Raw genomic sequence first — 20,390 nt, 5'->3', positions numbered from 1 at the left:
ATTTCTTAGACTTGTATAAAGTTGGCATCAAAGAGAGGGTAATGTGTGTTCTGGGGGTGCCTGCACATACCCTTTGGGAAGAGATGCATTATGCCCACTTCCAGAGCCCCTGCGTCAGTATTCTGATAAATAATCTGGTGGTAGTTATTTTAAATCTCAGTTTTCAGCGGGTGGGAAGAAGAGGAAGAGCATACAGTTGTTACTATGTGTTTGGAGGAGCTGAGGGGAAGGGCTTGGAAGAGATGAGGCTAGGCAGGCTGCGTCAGAGAAATCAACCCTTGAGAATAGTTATTTTCCAAAGGTTGGTGCCTTTCATCTGAGCAAAGATTCCACCACCGTGGCCCATTGTTGCCATAACATTTGAGATGTACATTGGGTTTGATAAACACAATAGCAGTAAACAGGGTCTCTTCCCCATGGAGCTGACAATGTTAACCAGTAGAAGGCAAAAACTGAAGGATCAGGCACAAGAACAGTGTGGCTTAAGGAGGGACTTGGAAGGCCACCCCTATGAGCTTCAGGGTGAATAGCAGGAAGAAACAAAGCGTGCACAAAAGCAAGAGAATTGAGAGAGCAGGGGCGGGGAGAGTAAATGAATGTAGAGATTTGTGGGAAAACTTGATGAGGAGACTGAACTTTATTACAAGAGGGAAAAGTTAGGAGACAGCCAGAGAATCCAAGAACATAGATGACGGGAAGCAGAAAAATTAAAGGAGGGTGGGAAAAACCCTGATAAGATTCAAGTGTTCTGTGTGGGCGCAGGCAAGAGGAGGAAATATAGAAAGACCAACTAGCAAGTGTGAACTGCAAGCCCTAATGCGAGTGAGGACATCACTGACGAAAGCTTTATAGCCTTGTAATTCACAGTTGTTTAGCATTCAGTCTCTATTGCTTAAATATTTTTATTTCCTTGGTATCATGTTACATGTGATCCACAAGAGAGGAGCTCCTGAGGCCGGGGATGGTGCAGTAAACCTGGAGATGAGCTCTACCTTACTCCTGCTGAAGTCACTGGGAGTTGCACCATTGACACAGCAGCAGGCCCAGGCCCTTTACCATTGTTTTATAGGGATGGGTTTCAGTTTTTAAAACACACATTTCTTTGACATGTTTGCTGTCCCCACGTCTTCAGAGCCACTTAAAGTTGGTATTAACCAAAGTGGTTTGAGTGTCATTGCTCCAGGGACTGCTTCAAATCAGTAGGAAAGTTATTAAAAGCTCTTTCCCATGCAAAGCATCCTTCTTCGCATGACCTGCTAGATGCGGGCGTGCGCACACAAGGCTGCTAGCTGTGTGTTGTGTAAGGAGTTTTATTGTTCCTTGAGGAAACATTTAAGGTACTGGCATGAAAGTTACTGCCAGATGACTTTGGGGCAAACTCCTCTCTGCTCAGACTATGGGTAAAATTTTCAAACCCCCGCCCCCCCGTGGCAGGTCAACTGATTCACCCTTGCAACAACAGTATAGGTGTTGGGGCTTGAGCTAGAGCCAAGGCTCTGAGCCCTTCCCTGCTCACTGGGTCTCCGAAATCAGCCCAAACATCTACACTACTATTTTTAGCTCTGCACCATAAGGCTAAGGGTTTTTTTTGTGTGTTCCCTACATTACAATGGTGTAAACCCGGGGAAGGCAATAGCGTCATTCCGGGTTTAACAGCTCCAAGGCTGGCTGAGTTTTTTTCATCAAAGCCTTGTTTTCACGAATATCTTCGGCAAATCCAGGTTATGATCATTTTTAATTAAGTTGAAATACAGGGGGGGCAGAAGCATGCCTTCATGAACTGAAAAGCCTCCATCTACTTGCGCATGGTTATGGTTTTAGCAACCAGAGCAAAAAACAGCTTGTGTAGAATTTCTAGTGCTCCTGCCTGAAAAAGCTGAACGATGTGGATTGTGGTGGTTTTCTAAAAGTCCAAGCAATCACTGTAACTCATAGAGGCGCTGAGCCAAACAACTACCATCAGACACAAGACTCCACCGTGCAACTGCTTCGGTGTACAAGGTTGGATGTATCACCCGGAGTTTATCATCATCAAGTGTGAGTTTAAGCCTGAATGGGGCCCTGAGGGGTCACCAAGGAAAACGCCAGGTGCTGTAAGAATTAGGTTTGGTGATGCCATAGCTACTGAAACACCATTAGAACAAATTACGTGGGAAGACAGAGCTGATGGAACTGCAATCCCTTGAAGTCTTTCACTCAGCTGTCTGGCTTAAAGATAGGCTCTAGTGCAACTATAGTCTGCTTGATGCAGAAATTACCAAGTGAACGTTTAAGGCCTGTGTGATGGCAGCGGAGATGACCATAATGGTCCCTTCTGACCTTCATCTGTGGATGTCTGTGTGCCTTTCCCCAGAGGTTGGCTTGGCCCGGCCCTGTGCTGGGGGAGATGCCCTCTTTCTTCAGCAGTAAAACTGAGTGCCTGATCATTTCTGAGCCTTAAAGATTCCATAGCACTGTTTGCAAAGATAGAGGGAAAGAGTGAGCACCTTTGGTAGCTCTAGTCTGTCTCCATAAACTCTTCCTGATGTAGCTCTTCTTCACTCAGCGGTTGGGTAGCGGTGCTGTGCACTTGTTAGATAGCAGGGTATGTTGCTGCGTATTTGCATAACATGTTGGGTGAAGTGATTTCTGTGTACATATAGTTTATAAAGGAGACACATTAAATTAAGTGATTACTAAGGGCTTAAGGGGATTTAATGGATTTGCTCTGAGTGTTAATGTGAAATTTCCCAGCGTCTGAAGCCCTTCCCGCCATCTCTTCATAAAAAACGTGTTAAAAGAGACCGTAGTTTAGAGACGACCCTGCAGCACAACACTCTTTCCTATGACTTTGCTTGGGTGCGGTTTTAATTTCATGTGTGTGTTTGCGGAGGGCGGGGGGGATGAGAGATGTGGCTTGTTTACTTGTGTTTTTATTGGAGTGGAATATTTTTAAATGAAATTTTACACCAGGCCCCATAACTTCCTCTAGTTTGTGTTTTTTATTTTTTGCAAAATTTTCATGAAGTTATAGAAATGGATCTCAGGCTGAGGGGTGTGGATCACTGTGGTGGACTTAGTCTCTGGAGAAGGCTAGCCTATTTCTGGATAACAGCCACTATAAAGCAGTAGTAATTCTTCTCAGCCATAAGGGAAATGGCTAGAAGAGAGGGGGGCAAACTACGACCTGCGGGCCACATCCAGCCCGCAGGACCCTTCCCTCTGGCCCCCAAGCTCCTGCCAGGGAGCGGGGTCAGGACAGGCTTGCAGAGGAGCCAGCCCAACTCCCCGGCACCATGGTGGAGACTAGCCCCTCGCAGTCACAGGTCCCCGAGCACCTGGGCAGCGTGGCTGCAGCTTCGGCCAGGCAGCACGGTTACAGCGCGGCCAGACTGGGTGCCCAGGGCAGCAAGGTCAGGGGGAGGTCGGGGACGGTCAAGGGGCCTGGGCCCTGCTGCCGGGGACAGGGGCAGAGCAAGCCAGGGCCCCCGTCCACCTCCAGCATGCTTGGTCTCTGTCCCCAGCAGCCAAACCCAGACAGGGAGCGAGCCCTGCCCGACTGCCAGGGAGAGCAGCCAAACGAGCAGGGAAAGGACTGAGCCCTCCTTTCCCCCACCCCACAGCTAATGTGGGGTGGGGAGAGCAGGGAGGGTTGGATAGTCAGGGGGTGTGGAACAGGGGAGATTGGATGGGGTGGGGGTCCTGGGGGTGGTCAGGGAGTGGGGAGCAGGGGGGATGGTCACTGAATAAAAACAGTCAGTCCTAACTGAGGTCAGGTGCTAACTGTGCCCTAATCTCAAGCCCAAACTATCTGCCTTCAACCCTGGGGAAGGGGGGTGGGGAGAAAGGCCTTTGGGGAAAGTTCAGCTCCAGAACCAAACTTTGCAGCTCAGGCCCCTCTAACTTTCAACTAATCCAGCCTCTTCTGCCATAGCATCTTTAGGTGACTGAAGCGGTGCAGGAAATAGCCGCTGAACGCCACTGGATGCTGCTTTTTTACACGTATCTTTTCAGATCTACAAACCTAGTCCCACAACCATACACGTGGTTCTGATACACTATTAACTGACTCCTTTTTCGTTTCATTCTTTTAAAGATAACCCAGCTGAAAATTGAAAACAACCCATTTGCCAAGGGATTCCGGGGAAGTGATGACAGTGATTTGCGTGTGGCCCGGCTACAAAGGTGTGGATAAAAAGAGCAATGAGATGGCAGCTGTTTAGAATACAGTATATGGTTCTAAGAGCTGCAGCCAGAGAGCTTTGATGCAATGTGTGTGTATGTATTCAATGCAGTATGTGTTTGCATTCAGTGGGGTTTGTGTGTGTGTTCCAATCCAATAATATATGGTAACAGGACTTTGGGAGAGCAAATGTGGGCTTATGATTAGGAGCAAGGGGCTCCAGGGTTCTAAGCCTAGCTCAGCCACCCATTTGCACAATTCTCAACCTTTCTGTGGCTCAAGCTGTGATACAGTTGTTATAATACTCACCTACCACCACAGAGTGGTTGTGAAACTCAGTTAATTCTTTTTTTTAAGTAAAGTGCCTTGAAATCCTTGGCTGCAAGGTGCTATCGGAATGCTAAAGTAGTAGCGTTTTGTCCTGCAAGGGCTGACTGCTGTCTAACTAGTAAATAACTTTTCTCTCCTGCAGCAAAGAATATCCAGTGATTTCCAAAAGCATCATGAGGCAGAGGTTGGTTTCCACTCATGGCCAGCTTTCAACAAAAACAGATGTCAACCCACTCCATGGGAATCACCAGACCCTTCAGCATTATCAATATGAGAATGGTGCTCACATGCCGTTTGCTGCTTCGGATACTCAAGATCTACCACTCAACACCTTCACAGCACAGAGAGATTCAGGGCTCTTTTATCACTGCCTGAAAAGAAGAGGTAACAGACCTTTACAGATCTTCCTCCATATACTTGGCACCTTTTCCTGTCTCTCCAGGGCCAGGAGAGCTGTGCTGCTCTATTGCAAAGCACTTCTGATTGGATAGTATTTTGAGCACAACCCTTCAAGGTGCGCCGCACCTGCCGCCTTCATTGCAAGTTATGAATGCTCAGTGGTTTGCCAGAATATTCAGGCCCTGAAAACAATGTTAAGATGCTAAGGGAAGTGATATTTTGGAAGTCTACATTCATGATGCAATTTTTTAATGTAGGAAATTCAAGTACTAAATTATCGGAGCTCAAAATATAGCCTACAAGCAAATCCATTTGTACTCTAACTCTGTGCCATTTGTCTATGCACTTTAAATGTGTTCAATGAAGTGCATCAATTTTATAAGAAAGGAGACTCTAGAAACAACTCTTATGACACACTAGAGGCTCAACTCTACCACCTTTACTCACACTGAGTAGTACGTGTGAATGGTCTCACTGAAACAAACCCAGTACTCCTCATGGAATAAAGTTCAGGTCATCAGAAAGGTGACAGGATATTGCCATCAGTGATTTATTATGTACCATGTCTATAGTGCCACAGTGGTTATGGTGCTTTACAAACTCACATTTGCCACCTTGAAGAGCAGGTGAAGGGCCTGATCCAAAGCCCACTGGAATCAGTGCAAGTCTTTCTGCTGATTCCAGAGGGCTGGAGATTAGCTCTAAGTCCTGATCCTGCAAACGCTATTGAGAGTAGTGCTTATTACTCTACTTACTGTAGTCCAAAAAAAAAAAAAAAAAAAAGACAGACTCAGGCCCTAAAATAGAGCAAGCAAGCAAAGCAGATCATCATGGCATGTGTCTAAAGGAGTGAGATTATGTTGGTAAATTAAACAACAGTTACAGATGTCTATTTATATTCTTAATCAGAAAGTTTATTCAACTGAGGCCTGATCCTGAAATGGGCTGAGCTCCTCCAACTGCCATTGAGATTACTGGGAGTTGTAAGTGCTCGGCACTTTTCAGAATCAAGCCTTTAGTAAGTTTGTTAATGGTGGTCTATTTTTGATTACAGGAGCTAGCTGTAGACATTTTCTTTGCCTGCTGAGCCAGCTTTTAACTGTAACCAGCGTTTAAGTACACACTGCTCCCTTCAGACCAGTATCAGATGGGATCATGTCAGATTCTTTTGTTTTTAAGCTAAATGGAAGGGCTTTGCAGAGAAAAATCCTTATACTACCATGTCTCATTTGCTGCTAATTAATCTCAGCCTTGGTGAAAATTTAAAGACACAGGTAATAAGAACTGCAATGCAAAACTTTAATATCTGCTGGGAGAGTTGCTGCTTCTCCTACAGTAAATAATAGTTCCTAATGATAGAATGCTGGTAAACCACATACGCAGCACTCAAAGTCCATTGAAAGGAGACAGCTTCTCCAGCACATAGCAGAAATCCTTACCAGAGCACTCTCCCTTGGTTTTATCTTGAAATATTTCTGCAGCCCTTGTCATGAATACCTGGTAAATGTATAGTAATTTTTGTGAGGACAGGAAGAAAGGTTGCGATAAGACATTTTAAAAGACTTCTTGAATTTGTCAGAAGAGTCGTGGTCCTCAGTTATCTGGATGAATGAAAAGTAATCTCTAGCTGTAAAAGTAGTAGCCCAGGTCATTTATTTAAGCTGATAAATGTAGCCAAAAAATGCTTTAAGGCTGATTGGATTAGACTAACATTAACAGTGTAATGCCTTTTTAATATTAAATATTGTTTTTCAAAATGAAGTAGCTTAACTGGATTAGCCTGAATAACAATGCAAGTAACCCAGTAAAATGATTGTAAGATTCACATACTTTTAAGGAGAATCCATAAGCTTTCCGAGGGCTTGACAATGTAATGTTAAATGCTGTTACACAGGCACCCTTTCCCTAAATGCTTATTTCTTTGTTCACAGAAAGTGCTCGGCATTTAGACCTGCCCTGCAAACGCTCCTATCTGGAAGCCTCCTCTTCTGTAGGAGAAGATCATTATTTTCGTTCGCCACCTCCATATGACCAGCAAATGTTAAGCCCTTCCTATTGCAGTGAGGTGACACCTAGGGAAGCTTGTATGTACTCAGGTTCTGGGGCTGAAATTGCAGGTGTCTCAACAGTTGATGACTTGCCACCTCCTCCCCCTCCCCCTTTGAGCTGCAATATGTGGACTTCTGTTGCACCTTACACCAGCTACAGTGTTCAGACAATGGAAACTGTGCCTTATCAGCCTTTCCCTGCTCATTTTACTACCACCACCATGATGCCAAGACTCCCCTCTATCACAAGTCAAAGCTCACAACCACCAGGTAATAGTCCCTTCAGTGTCTACAATCAACTGTCACAGTCTCAGGTTCGGGAGCGAGTTCCTCCCTCATCCTTCCCGAGGGAAAGAGTGCACCCATCTGTTTGCGAGAGGAAGCCCCCATCTCCGCACTTAAACACAGCAAACGAATTTCTGTACTCACAAAGCTTTTCACTCTCGAGGGAATCTTCATTACCATACCATTCAGGAATGGGGACTGTGGAAAACTGGACTGATGGATGATTCTAAGGAACAAAACAGCTAGTTTGACTGCTCCTGAACAATGTTACTTCAGTGTTAATTCCTGTGGGTAACTTGCACTTCAGTGAAACCTACACACATGTACATTTCCAAAGGGTGGGTGTGTGTGTGAGTGTGTGTATGAGGCATTTGTATCTTTACACACATACAATTCAATGGAAATAACAATTCTGTACAAAGTAACTCTCGGATCAATGGCCTGGATTCACCAATCTTTTCTAAATTAATTCAGTCCTACTGGCCCCTAAGAACCATCCGAATGACTAAAATGTGATGGCTGGTCCTTTTTCTTTGTTTAAAACAGCAGATTTTGGGGGAAATTATTACCCTTTAATTGTTATGGCTCTATGACTTCATGAGCCACAAAAACTAAGACAAAAGAGCACATAGTCCAACGTCTGTAAGTCAGAGCTCTTTTCATCTAGGATTGTTTCTTTTTCTATCCTCAGCAGTGGATAAGCATTATCAGCCAGTTTATAGCCAGGCAAGCAGAATCTCAGTGAAGTGACTTGCCCATGTCATCTGATGCCTGGTTCCGTTTCTCCCAGACACTGCACCATACTGATTCCTTGCAGTATAATGGCTTGAGATTTGTCCTGTCTAGTTTTAAATGGCTCTAGAAATGGCGGATACTATTTCACAGTGTAATAGGCCCTAAATACACATTTTCTTTGCACTGAACTGAAGGGAGTTGTTTCAAGGATGATGGAGACAGTGGACCAATTTTTTTTCCCAACACTTAGTGTCTTTTTTAATTAAAGTTGTCAGATTTTGCAATGGACAAAAGTATCAGTGGAGGTGTGAAAAGCTGTGACCAATATATTTGTTGCTAATATTTTTACTGTGGAATTATTTCCAGATGACAAATAGAAGGATACCGCCTTCAATGATCAAAGGCCTGCAAGAATTCATCCATCCATTCATCTAAACGAACAAAAACCCAGCCATTATGAGAAATGGACACTTAGGGGGGAAATTCTGCATTCTTTATTAAACAAAACTCCCACTAATTGCAATTGAATAGTTTTGTTGGGAAGGAATTGCATCTTCCTCTATGTATATAGAAAGAAAAGGAGTACTTGTGGCACCTTAGAGACCAACTCTGAAACCTGTCATTATGCAAGGCACTGAATTTAGCCGTATGGAGTAGAAATCTATCAACTTCATGAAAAAACTCGTTAAATTTGTTAGTCTCTAAGGTGCCACAAGTACTCCTTTTCTTTTTGCGAATACGGATTAACACAGCTGCTACTCTGAAACCTATGTACATAGAGCACATTAATTCTCCAGTCCAATGCAGGACCACCAGCTGTTACTGTAGAACAAATAGAAGGATACATAGAAATAATAGTGGGAGTTTGGTTCAATTAAACAGTACAGAATTTGGCCTTTAGCCATTAATAATTTTGTCCTGTTTGCCAAGCAGTCAATGAATAGGTGGAGGGCAAAAAAAAAAAAATATAAAAAATTGAAGTCATTTCTGCTCTTTGCTGAATCCATTCCAATGAGGAGAGATTGATGAAGATGATGTTTAAGCTAGACAAGCCCAAGGGCACTGAAGTGAAGGTTATTTTTAGCCAGGACATTCATATCCCATTCAAGAGACAGTATGTGTGGACTTTGTAATCAGATTTGGGAAATCACTACAATTTTTGCATGCTGAATAGCTATTTATATATATATATATATATATAAAAAAAATATATATCACAAATGCAGGCCACCTGTCCAATTCAGCTTTGCTTTTTACAAATGAAATACTTAATAAAAATGAATGTTGCGAGGGTTTTTTTTTTTTTTGAAAGACATCTATTTAAGATTTTTTTAATTACACACTTGCTGTAAAAACTAAGAATTCGTTAGACAAAAGACATATATAACACAGATGAAACCACATTAGATACAGGTGGTGTGGAATTTTTAAATGTTTTGTTACATAGCATGGACATTTAATTTTACATATCAGAACATAAAGCCATTTTATTACTATAAACTGTCTCTGGGTGCATTTCAATAATTGGTATAAAATGTGCTGTGGTAAGTCATTGGACATCTGATCTTTCCCTCTGTCGTAATATAAATCTTACTCTTTCCCAGGCTGCATACTTGACCTTTACCAGCTCTCAGCCTCTCAGTTATATTTTAAATGCCTATTTCCAGGTTTTTTGTCGTTTTTTTTTTTAAATTGAGACACTCAAGCTCTAGAAACAAAAAGTTGACAGTGATAGACCATGCTGCAAAGCACTCATGTTGAGGAGGAGAAGAATCCTTACCCTACATGCAAAATGAAAGCACCAAAATGGTGTATCTTTACATGTCTGAAGGGCATTTATAATTAAAAGCAACATCCCAAGACTTAAGGGGGAAAACGGTAACGGAGGTGTCACTGGACAGAGGCTGAAGTGCACATTTTCATTTGTCATAGTGACACTGAGTCAACACTAGAAGAGACTGGTGCTGCAACCACTTCCTAAAATTTATGGGGCCCAGGAGCCTACAGTCCCGGTGACCAGCTACTCTGGATTCTTTTGCCTGTTTTACCAATATATTATATATATATAAATATATAAATAATCCCCTTTTCTTTTGGTAGGAATAGTACCCCTTCCCCTGAACAGTTGTCCTTTCCATTTTAAAACCAGTTACATTCAATGCACTGTGGCTTGTTGCAAGGGATTTGCATACACAGCCGTATCAGTGTGCTACTCTGCTGGGGAATGGGGTACAAGATTAACCTAAGGTTGAAAAGTCCTGCAATATTTGGAAGATGAGCACAATGTGGAAGTAATGCTTTCAGACTTCTTGTGTGGGGGCTTCCATTAAAGCAAACATTGAGAGGGGTTGGGAAAAAGCTGGATATGTCTGTTTTCTATTGAGACATTAAGAACCTATGCATAACTCCCATTACCATCAGTGGAAGTACATTTTTGTAAAGGTTGGGGTCCAAATGTGACACTGAAGCAAGTTGGGCTGAGCTCCGCTGCCTTGAATAGTACTTATGCCAACTCTGAATTTGGCCCTCACTCTAAATACATTAGTCTTACTTACTTAGTCTACAGATTAATACAAACACCAGAAATTAAACAAGCTAAAATTAATTCATGCCAAAAAAACCACTAGTCTGGGATCATTGGCAGCTCACGTACTTGACAGAGGCCTAAAGCTGGAATAACTGGGTGTTTTTGGCATATACACACAATGTTTTTTTCCAGGCTCAAATGCCTCTCTACAGTTTGGAATATTTGGGCCTCTCTGTCTTAATTTATGATGTCATTAAATAATTCTTTTTGCAGCTTGTATAGAAAAAAATATTTCTTTAAAGACGAAAACTCCCCTGGTGGGATGGTTAGAGTGGAACATTCCATTAGGAGAAAAAGTCATCTCTTCATTAGCCAGTCGAGATTCCCCACTGGTCTTTGAACAGCAAGAGATGACAATTTTAGAAAATAAGAGCCTGATCCAGGGAAGTGCTCAGTACCTCCTATAACATGCTGAATTAGTTTGAATGCCCAGTGGGAAGAAAGTACTCAGACTTTGCTGGATGGAGCTCTAAGAGTGCTTGAAGATTTCAGGGAAATCACAACCTGGCCAACTTGCTGATGAAGAAAGTAAGGATTTAAAATTTATCTCCCCTCAACAAGCTACAGTGTCACTTTATTAAAAAGGGGAAACATTGGGAACCCTAAGACAAAGGGTCCCATTCAATAAAGAATGTATATTAATCTTAGTAACAGGTTTCAGAGTAACAGCCGTGTTAGTCTGTATTCGCAAAAAGAAAAGGAGTACTTATGGCACCTTAGAGACTAACCAATTTATTAGTCTCTAAGGTGCCACAAGTACTCCTTTTCTTTAATCTTAGTAAGACACTCTCATGAGAGAGTCAGGAGCCATTGTCTCTCTCTTAGAAAGAACAATTTTAGAATCAAGATGTGGAGTCAGATAAGAATTAAATGGGAGTCTAAAACCCACCTTTCTGACTGCTTTAGGGATCGCCTCTCATGCTTAGTGGTGGATTTTGCGTCCTAGTTCTGCTTTTTGTTTTAAGATTGTAAGCAAATAGCCAGCTATAAGAGGAGTACTAGGTAAGTGGAAAGGGACTGAAGTGACTAAGAAGTGGGAACTATAAAGGGTCAGCATAATCTGGTTGCCATTTATCTTCAGCCTCAGGGATTGTATACCTAGAGAATTGCACTCATTTAACTTGAAGTGTGATTTTTAAACTGTTTTATTTAGTTAAATTAATGCAAAAGCCTGACACCATTATTGTGATTTAAACCAGGCTTATTTTGGTTTAGTTTAAGTCAATTAGGAAGCCGTTTAAGATAAACCAAATAACCCACTCAAATCAAAACAAGTATCCACTAGAGCTGATAGTGACAAAAGTTGACAACAATGAAATCTTTTTTCTAAAAATCGATCTACAAAAACAGCATTTTAAAAAAACTGTTCAGCAATGACAATTTTTAGCTAAAAATTGATTTGGCAAAAAGCCTGAAACATTTAATAAAAAAATAGACATTTCCCCCCAACATTTCCATTTTGAAAAAAAAAGTATTTTTTGTCAAAACATTTTGAATGAAAGAATTTGACCAGCTGTAGTGACCATATAGGAGTATGCACTGTCTTAACTAAACTGGTTTAATTAAACCAATCCAAGATTGTGTGTAGACAAAGCCTTAGACACTGCTCTTGTGGAGTTAAAGAAGCCTTGGACAAAACTCTTCATAGAGAACAACAGGCAAAGAACAACAAGTTTTTTGGTGTATATGATATTCCAAACAAAAATAAATTCTACTTACATTAATGGAGTCCATTGCCAGAAGGGACCACTGTGATCATCCTATCTGTCTTCCAGTTCAAGACTGGCCATAGTTCCTTTTGAACGAGAGCGTATCTGAAAGAAAAAAAAGTTTAAAAGTTAATTTAAAAGTTGCCATTGACACAGAATCTACCTTGTCCCTTAGTTAATTGTTCCAAGGTTTAGTCGCTTAAAAATGTACATCTTATTTCCAGTCTGAATGTGTCTAGCTTCAACTTGCAGCCAGAGAGTATCCCGCCTTTAAGCGCTTGGCAGATATAAAAGCCTTAGGGCCCAGTCTTTCTTCCATTGAAGTCAATGGGAAAGCTCCCATAGACTTCATTTTTATGTTCACGCCATACTGGAGAGCCTGATCAACAAGTCCAAGCCTATATCTTTCATGGAGGCAGTAGCCCTTGGATGCGCAGTAGGACATTGACATGCAAGGCACAGGGTATAAGGCCTTGGATGAACGGCAAAACCACACATTGTAATGTATAATTACAGGTAACTCATTTTCATTGCATCTGTCTTTTTGCTAATGGGGTTTACACACACAGCAAAACCCTGAACTTAACTCATTTTACTGCATATAAATAAAAATAATAGAAGTGCACAATGCACAAAAAAGAGTAGTCTCAAGCCTTGATCAAAATATTACAACTCATGGAGAACACCCAGAATAAATCTGAGAACATCTCAAGCAACTTATTTCAGCCTGAAAATATAGAGCAGATCTCCACAAGACATAAGGAATCAATCAGGAGACATCCTGGAAAGGTGATGAACTTGCACTGTGTATCTAAAGTAATGTGAACCAGTCAGCATGGAATGGTAAAGGTGACAGCTACTAAGCAACTAGATACAGAGGAAAATGGAAGTGGGGATTGGTAATCAATTCAATTTAAACAGGAGACCAACGTACCACAGTGTCTGTCTTAGCTGATTAGACATCTTTGTCCAAGGCTTCCTCACCAGAGCCATCAAAGGTCAGGAAGTTAAAAAGTATCAGTGCCGCAGCCCAGAGATTCTGTTTTATATGCATCACCATTCTTCCTTCCTGTCCTTTTAAAAAGCAACCAGTTTGAAGAGTAGATAGATTCCCCCTCCCCACCTGCCCAACCATTTATCATTATGAAAGAAAGTAGACCGGTTAGAAGCAGGAAAAACGTCCACTGAGATTTCTGTACAGTATCACTAAAGAGGACCAGATTTACATTTTACAGTTAAAACAAAGCACATGATAGTTACAAAAAACCTTTGAGTGAGTTGTACTTTTTCTACATTTCTCCCTTTGTAATGTGAAGGGGGGAGGGGGATTAACCATAGACATTTCCTAAGCATTTTAAGAGTCAGAAGCAGTCAGTGAAAGCAGGGTACGCAATTGTATGTGTTTAAAAAAAAGGGGGAGGGGGACGGGGCAAACCCTAGTTATCCTGTATCTGTACCTATTATGCCAGAGTCTCTGTAAGGCAGTGGAACCAATGTGTTTCCACTGCTTAGGAAAGGGGAGAGAATTCCCAACCACTGCACAGAGGATCCACACACCATGGATCTGTGCTCTGGAGTATTTAGGGGAGGGGCAGGTGAGGATAACTGGCTGTTCTCCCCAGCTGTGGAGTGGAGACACAGAAGCAGCAGAGGCTGCTGCAATGTGGCCCTGGAGTGGCTCTGCAATCTGGGAAACAGAGGGAGCTTTTCCCCCCGCCTCCTTGCACCAGGGGAGCTATCCTAAGCATGGTCAGTTGTGTAGGTTGTAGAGTGGGGCTAGGATTTGACTTAAATCTGTTTAGAAAAAACAGAGATGTTTGGTGCACACAACAAATGGAAAGAACGTTTAATGATCATGGAAGAGTGTACTGTACTGTCTCTTTAAGTGGGAAAAATTTGAATCTTCTGCAGCTCCATGTACTAGAGAGGAAGCTGGAAGTTTGTGAAATAAAGAACCTAGAGATGGCTGCCAGCATGAGTGCTATGCAGTACATGAATATCCTCGAGTCCAAAGATTCCCTGTGGGATGAGCATTCACTTAAGAGTGTAGTTATCCTACATATCGTATCCCATCCCTCCGTGGTCCTGTGTAGACTAGGATTTAAAGGTGTGATCTTGGCCCATGTTAACCAATACATCTGGTCCAGCAGAGACAAGACACACTGACTTTTTAACATGTACTAAACTGACTGAGTTAAAGCCTATGGGGAGCTCTCTTTAAATCATAGTTTAGACCAGGCCTGTAAGGAAACAAGTAATGTGTACCTGGCTGTTTGTGTACATCTGACCTGTGGCTTCAGAGAGAGCGAGTGGGATGATCCAGCAGTCTAAGCAGAAGACTGGGATTCAGGAACTTCTGAGCACTGACCTAACAGGGATCCCTTCTGTGGCCTTCAGGAAGTCATTTAAGGTCTGCCGTATGTTCCTCATCTGTGAAACGGAAATCATACCGTCATGCCTGCTTCAGAGATATGAGTGAGGATTGTTTGAAGACGAAAAGTGATATCAGGACCACTGGCAGGAGAGTCATCTGTTTAAAACAAAATCAAGGAAAATATGGACAATGAATTAGGAGGAAAATGACAGGGAACAAACTAGAATGGAAAAGAAAAAACTTGTCAAGCATCAAATGGAACTATACACAGTAAGTAAAGTGAAAAGCGTGTGCATAAGTCTTTGCAGGATCAGGGACCTAGTTTGCTCTGTTGTGTTCACACATTGCAAGGGTCTTCAAGCACCAGGTGGTCTTATGAACCCCATTCTATACGAGACAATACCTACTGTGGGTCCAGCACTGACAGTTCCGGGCTGCCCTCCAAATTTCCTTCTTTTAACCCTTAGTGGTCTTTTAACATGTAATGAACTATGGATGACATATCTTACAAAGCACAGAAGTTAACTACAGGCCCAATCATTACTACTGGATCATTTAAAAGCATAGGCCTCTGAAAATGTGAAGTAACTGTAATCCTAGTTGAAAACACAACTTTCCTCCTGGTCTCTTTTGTTACCCAATTAGCCAATTCTCAGTTGCTATTTTAAAGATAAACAGCCAAACCCTAGTCCCACTGAAGTTAATGAAAAAACTCCAACTGGTTTCAAAGGGAACAGGACTTGGTCCACAATGTATTTTCCATGTCTCTTTCCTGCAAGACTAATATTATAATGGTTTCATTTTGCTATTACATGGTGGGCATATGTTCCATTTGGGGGTTATATCATCCCTACTGCTGCCTTTTACTGCAGTTTGAGATTCCTTTTGTTTTGAAATGTTGCCTTGTATTGTTTTTTTCCACAGTAAAACAGTTGGAGTTCGTGTCTTGTTCAGTTTCCTTACTGATAGATGCTGGAATTGCAGAACTCAAATTAACCAAGATTTTTACTAACAAACTCTAGCTGAATTGCATGTCAGCAGACAGAGTTCTATACATGAGACTCGGATAATCATTAGGATTATGGAAAAATGGTTTTTGTTGTCCTATGACTATCTCCATCTCTGACTGATCCTTTTCCTGTGTCTGGCCTAACAAACAGCTAATGCCAGCCAGTTGTACTATCATTGATACTCATGTATTATAGATATTTTCAATAAATGTTTAGAAGTGCAGGCAACTATGGTAAAATACTAAGAAAGATTTGTGGAGATGTTCCTTAATTTATTCTCTTGTTCAAATGCCTTGGTAATGTTTAATTGCTATAAAAAAGTTGTAGCCCTCTTGCCTTTATACCAAAATATAACCTTGTTTTATTTGCTAGACCAGCCCTGACACTAGCAAGATGGTATCATGGCATATCATTTTACAGACAAAGATGTTTCACTTCCATATCTTTCATTTAGTAGGCAGCATATTTAATTATATAAGAAAGGTGACAGCAAGGATGGGCCATTCTGACTGACTACAGTTGACCGACACCAGGGATGGATTGGGCTCAAGACATAAAAACACAAGTTTAGCAATTAAAAAGAAATGGTTGGGTTTTTTTTTTTTATAGTATTCAATCATCTTGCCTTCAGAATACACACGCCTGGTCAGTAAAATCCCAAAATAAAGGTCTAAAGTGTTGAACATTTCATATGCAGAATAACCAGTGGTGGTTAATTACAAGTGTAAGTGATGCCATGTATTTCTTACCTGGAGAAGGAACCCATTCTCTTTAGAGAAGCTGATTTATTCAAGACATGCTGAGTATTTGCCTGCTGGCTGTAACTTCTAATACCATTAATTGTGCTGCTTCTTGTGTAATCTAAACAGTTGAATATTGTTAATTTTTGTTTTAAACTCCTTGTTTCGGTCACAGCATGTGTGTGTTTTCCTTCCAGTGATGGTTTTGAATGTTATAAGCTCTTCATTCCTGATAGATTCCTTTTTTAATTTACTTGCTCTCTTCTTTTCTGAAACGAAGGTTTGCGGTTTCTTCTACACACTATGGGCTTCTCACTCTCCCAACTTTTTGTGCCTCACCAGCATGCCAGATGCCAACTTTCAAACAGATATTTTGAAACCCAAACTTGGATTGGTGCATTTCTCTTTTTGTGAGTCTTTCTAGCTCCCCTGGAAAAGCTTCAGCCTTACTCAAGGCCCAAAGACAGCCAGATTCATGCTATCTGAATTTACTCACAACATTCAAGTGAATACCCTGCCTGATTCCAAGACACAAGCCCCAGTAGATCTTGTTCACGCACACAGCTGCCAGCAGCATTTTGGAAAGAACAACATAATCCAAAAATCTTCATTTTTTTTTAATTAGCACAAAGTTCTGTCTAAGTGGTGCCTTTTTGGAGAAAATGAACCATCATTATTCATTAATCTCTATTGAGTTTAAACTCTCATTTATGTGGAGCTTTTGCTAATTTATAAGGATGAGATTCAACCTTTCTGTAGGAAACATGCTTTTTAGAAATGTGTGGGGGCGGAAACCCTACACAATTTTGTGATGTTGAGACATGATTTAGAATCATCACCTTCCTTATCGTTCTCATCCTTATGCCTGAATCCTCAGTTTTGGATTAAGTCAATTTCCTGAGTGCACGTGAAAGCCTGTGGCTGTAGCCTGGAACAATCCTACCTCAGTGCTTGTCTTATGTTGTTGATCCTTTAATTTCCTCCAGCCGACTCCTGCAGGGGACTAGTTCTAAGTTTTATGCTAGTCTTTTGGACTAATCATTTACAACGGACTCAGAAAAAACTGCCCTATACATACTGCGACTGCTTTGGATATAAGGGTTACTAATTGGGATGTACTCCTAGCCAAATAGCAACACTTTAACAGCAAATTCATTGGACCCTAAAAATTCTGCCCAAATCTTTACAACCAGAGCAATTATTGATAAACTTAGAATCTTATCCAGAAATTAAGGTTTCCATCTATGAAATTCTTCCTTAGCGTAATTGTTCACACCTTTAAAAAAAAAGTGTGCCAGAAGCATATCATACCATGTCATTTAATAAAAGACACTGTAACTTAAAAGACCAAGTTTCATCTTCTATTTTGACTGGTTACTAAATTACACATGGACTTCGATCACCTGACCCAATTCTATATGTTAAATATAAGAGAACCTGAATGTAATATGGCTTTTAGTTATTAAAAAAGTAGGAAGCACACTGAACCGGAAGTTTAAAACATTTATTTTGTTGCTGATTATTGAATACTGACAAACACAAAGTAAGAATTACAACATGAAAGTTATGTTAATTAATTTCTTCAAGAGTCTTAAAGTTAGTACGTCGGAAAATGGACACACGAACTGCAAGGTTACTACATAACAAAAACAATGTTTATGCAACACTACATTTGTGATAAAAGCTGATAAAACCTATGAAATTCAAAGTGAAAGCTGATAATCCAAGGCTCTTTCCTTAAAGCACTTTTGCATTACCTTCTTCCACAGCCTTAACATACTTAAATGCACTTTTTTGGGTTCAACTTTCTTATTACTATTATTTATAAAAATACTTACTTGGAGGCAATAAACAAAATACAGCTTTACAGAATATTCTTGCATCATAGTCATTATCTAAACATAAATATTGTGGTCATTTTTTATATATTGAAAAATTTAAATATTATGGATTCATTGTTTTCCAGATCTTTTTCTTTTTAAATAGCAGAGACTTTTTGAACTGTGCCAACTGGGGTTATATTTACAACAATAACTGTGGCTCGAATGGGAAGTTATAGCCATACTTCCATATTTGCAAGCATTAATAGTTGCTGAAAATTGCTCCTAGAAAGCTTTGTTATACTGAATGGGTGGATTTGTACAAATGAATGATCTATTTTTCACAGCAGCTTGTTTGCAGACTATTGTTAAAACTTAAAATCAATGTTTGTACATGGCTCTGAGGGAAAGTAAAGTCACACTACGCTAGCTGGAACAGAAATAGGCTCCGCTCCTATTCCTGGCTGCGCCTGCTGGACTGACTGTTATCCTCACGCATTCACTGGAAGTAAAAGCTAGTGATTTAACTGTTTCACATAGTCATGATAAAAATCTGGGATTCAATTAACAATGTTTTTTGGGCATAATAAACCAAAAGTCTTTTAAAACACCATAACAAACAGGGAGAGGGAGATAGTCTAAAATGATCATTTACATGAACGGTCATGTACAGCGGAAACAGAACTAAAAATCTCAAGGAGCAGACGATTTACACACTAATTCCTTCCTTACACAATCCGACTTAGATTGGTCTGATTTCAGCAGGAAAATCTTTGCACACAGATCAATGCTAGTCTCAGGCATAAGATCCTAATTATTTGAAAGGCATTTATTTTCTTAGCTTTTTTTTTAAAATGTGTCCACGTCGATGGCATTTTAATGCCTTATTAAATGGTTGTTTTACAGCAGTCCATCTGTTCAGTCTCTGTACCCACGCCTGTACATTGTGGTGCAAGATTTTACTTTTCATGGTAGCCAAAAATATTTTCCAAATTCCCAATAAAAGTTTGATATTTCCTAAGACAAATAGCTTGGGTTTTTTTAAAAAAAACATACTCTAAAATGAAATTGATATGTGTCTGTCATTTCTACTATATCCATTTACGGTATGTTTGCAAAAAGGACTGGAGGTTTGCTTTCATTAAAGGGACATTCTCAGGTAGTTTGGGCCAAATATAGGATTTTTTAAAAAAACATCAAAGTTACATAAACAGATGTTAATGTTTTCATAATTTTTGTTTTAAAAAAATAATTCAAACATTTTGCATTGTGAGGATTTAAATATTCCCTTAAAATCTTTGGAGTCCAAATACTGCAGTGCGGGGGCTGCAAATTCATGAAAACCAGAAAAAGTGAAGCCAACTTGACACTGACTAGAAAACTGAAATTGAGGAGGCTGCTTTACATCTTATACTCAGCCAGAAAATGAAAATGAAATCAGATTTTTTTAAAAAATTTTTACCTGCTTTTCTAACACCTCCAGCTAATACCAGTTAAAGATTTCTTTTTAAATATGGGGTGGAATCCTGGCTATGTTGATATCCAGGGTGTAACTTCCATTGATTTCAATAGGGCCAGGACTCACCCATGATTTTTAACCCGATAATTCTTTCCAATCATTGTACATGTGTACAAAGATAGTACTGCTTCTGCAACTGCACTGAAAAATAGCTCTGAGTTGACATAAAAGAATAAAACCCTTTACTTATCTGTCTTATTAGTCCTGGTAACTGTGTGGCATATGTCAGCAACATTTTTCAAGATAGCTTATTCTCCAAATAGCCTGTTTTCAGTTCTTGATGGATCTGTAGCAGTAAGCAATAACGAACAGATGATGGAAGGAGCCAGACTTACAAAAGAAAGTATAGTAAAATTACTGCACTTAGGGGGAAAAAAAACTTGCCTTTGTACATAAATGGCTCTATTCATCAAAAGACGTTTTTACAAGTGTGGTAATTTCAAATAGTCAAAAAAGTGTGAAATACACTTAAAATGAGTAAAATGGGTGGGTTTTCCTGTGGGTTAAATGTGTCATGCAGTAAAGCTCTCCATACTCCTCCTCCTAACTCTCAGTCATAGACCTCATCCTGCAAGGTGCTGTGTACCCTCCACTCCTATTGAAGTAAATAGGAGTTCAGGGTGCTCAGCATTTTGGACCCATAGGCAGTAAGTCCTTAGTCCTGCAAAGATT

The 20,390-nt window shown here is 40.5% G+C and overlaps 1 protein-coding gene across 1 annotated transcript in view; it reads left to right on the top strand.

The window, feature by feature from the left end:
- TBX4 (T-box transcription factor 4) overlaps positions 1 to 7,448 on the top strand; it is a 51,548-nt gene extending 44,100 nt beyond the window's left edge. Inside the window, exons 6-8 of the mRNA XM_077836660.1 lie at positions 4,076 to 4,164; positions 4,635 to 4,876; positions 6,823 to 7,448. Coding sequence (XP_077692786.1) covers positions 4,076 to 4,164; positions 4,635 to 4,876; positions 6,823 to 7,448 — 957 coding nt within the window. The remainder of the gene's footprint in view (positions 1 to 4,075; positions 4,165 to 4,634; positions 4,877 to 6,822) is intronic.
- The last annotated feature ends 12,942 nt before the right edge of the window (positions 7,449 to 20,390 follow it).

Source organism: Eretmochelys imbricata, chromosome 17 (genome assembly GCF_965152235.1).
Source record: "Eretmochelys imbricata isolate rEreImb1 chromosome 17, rEreImb1.hap1, whole genome shotgun sequence".
NCBI lineage: Eukaryota > Metazoa > Chordata > Testudines > Cheloniidae > Eretmochelys > Eretmochelys imbricata.
Note: the sequence above shows the minus strand (reverse complement) of the source record. Positions and strands in the feature narration are given on the sequence as shown.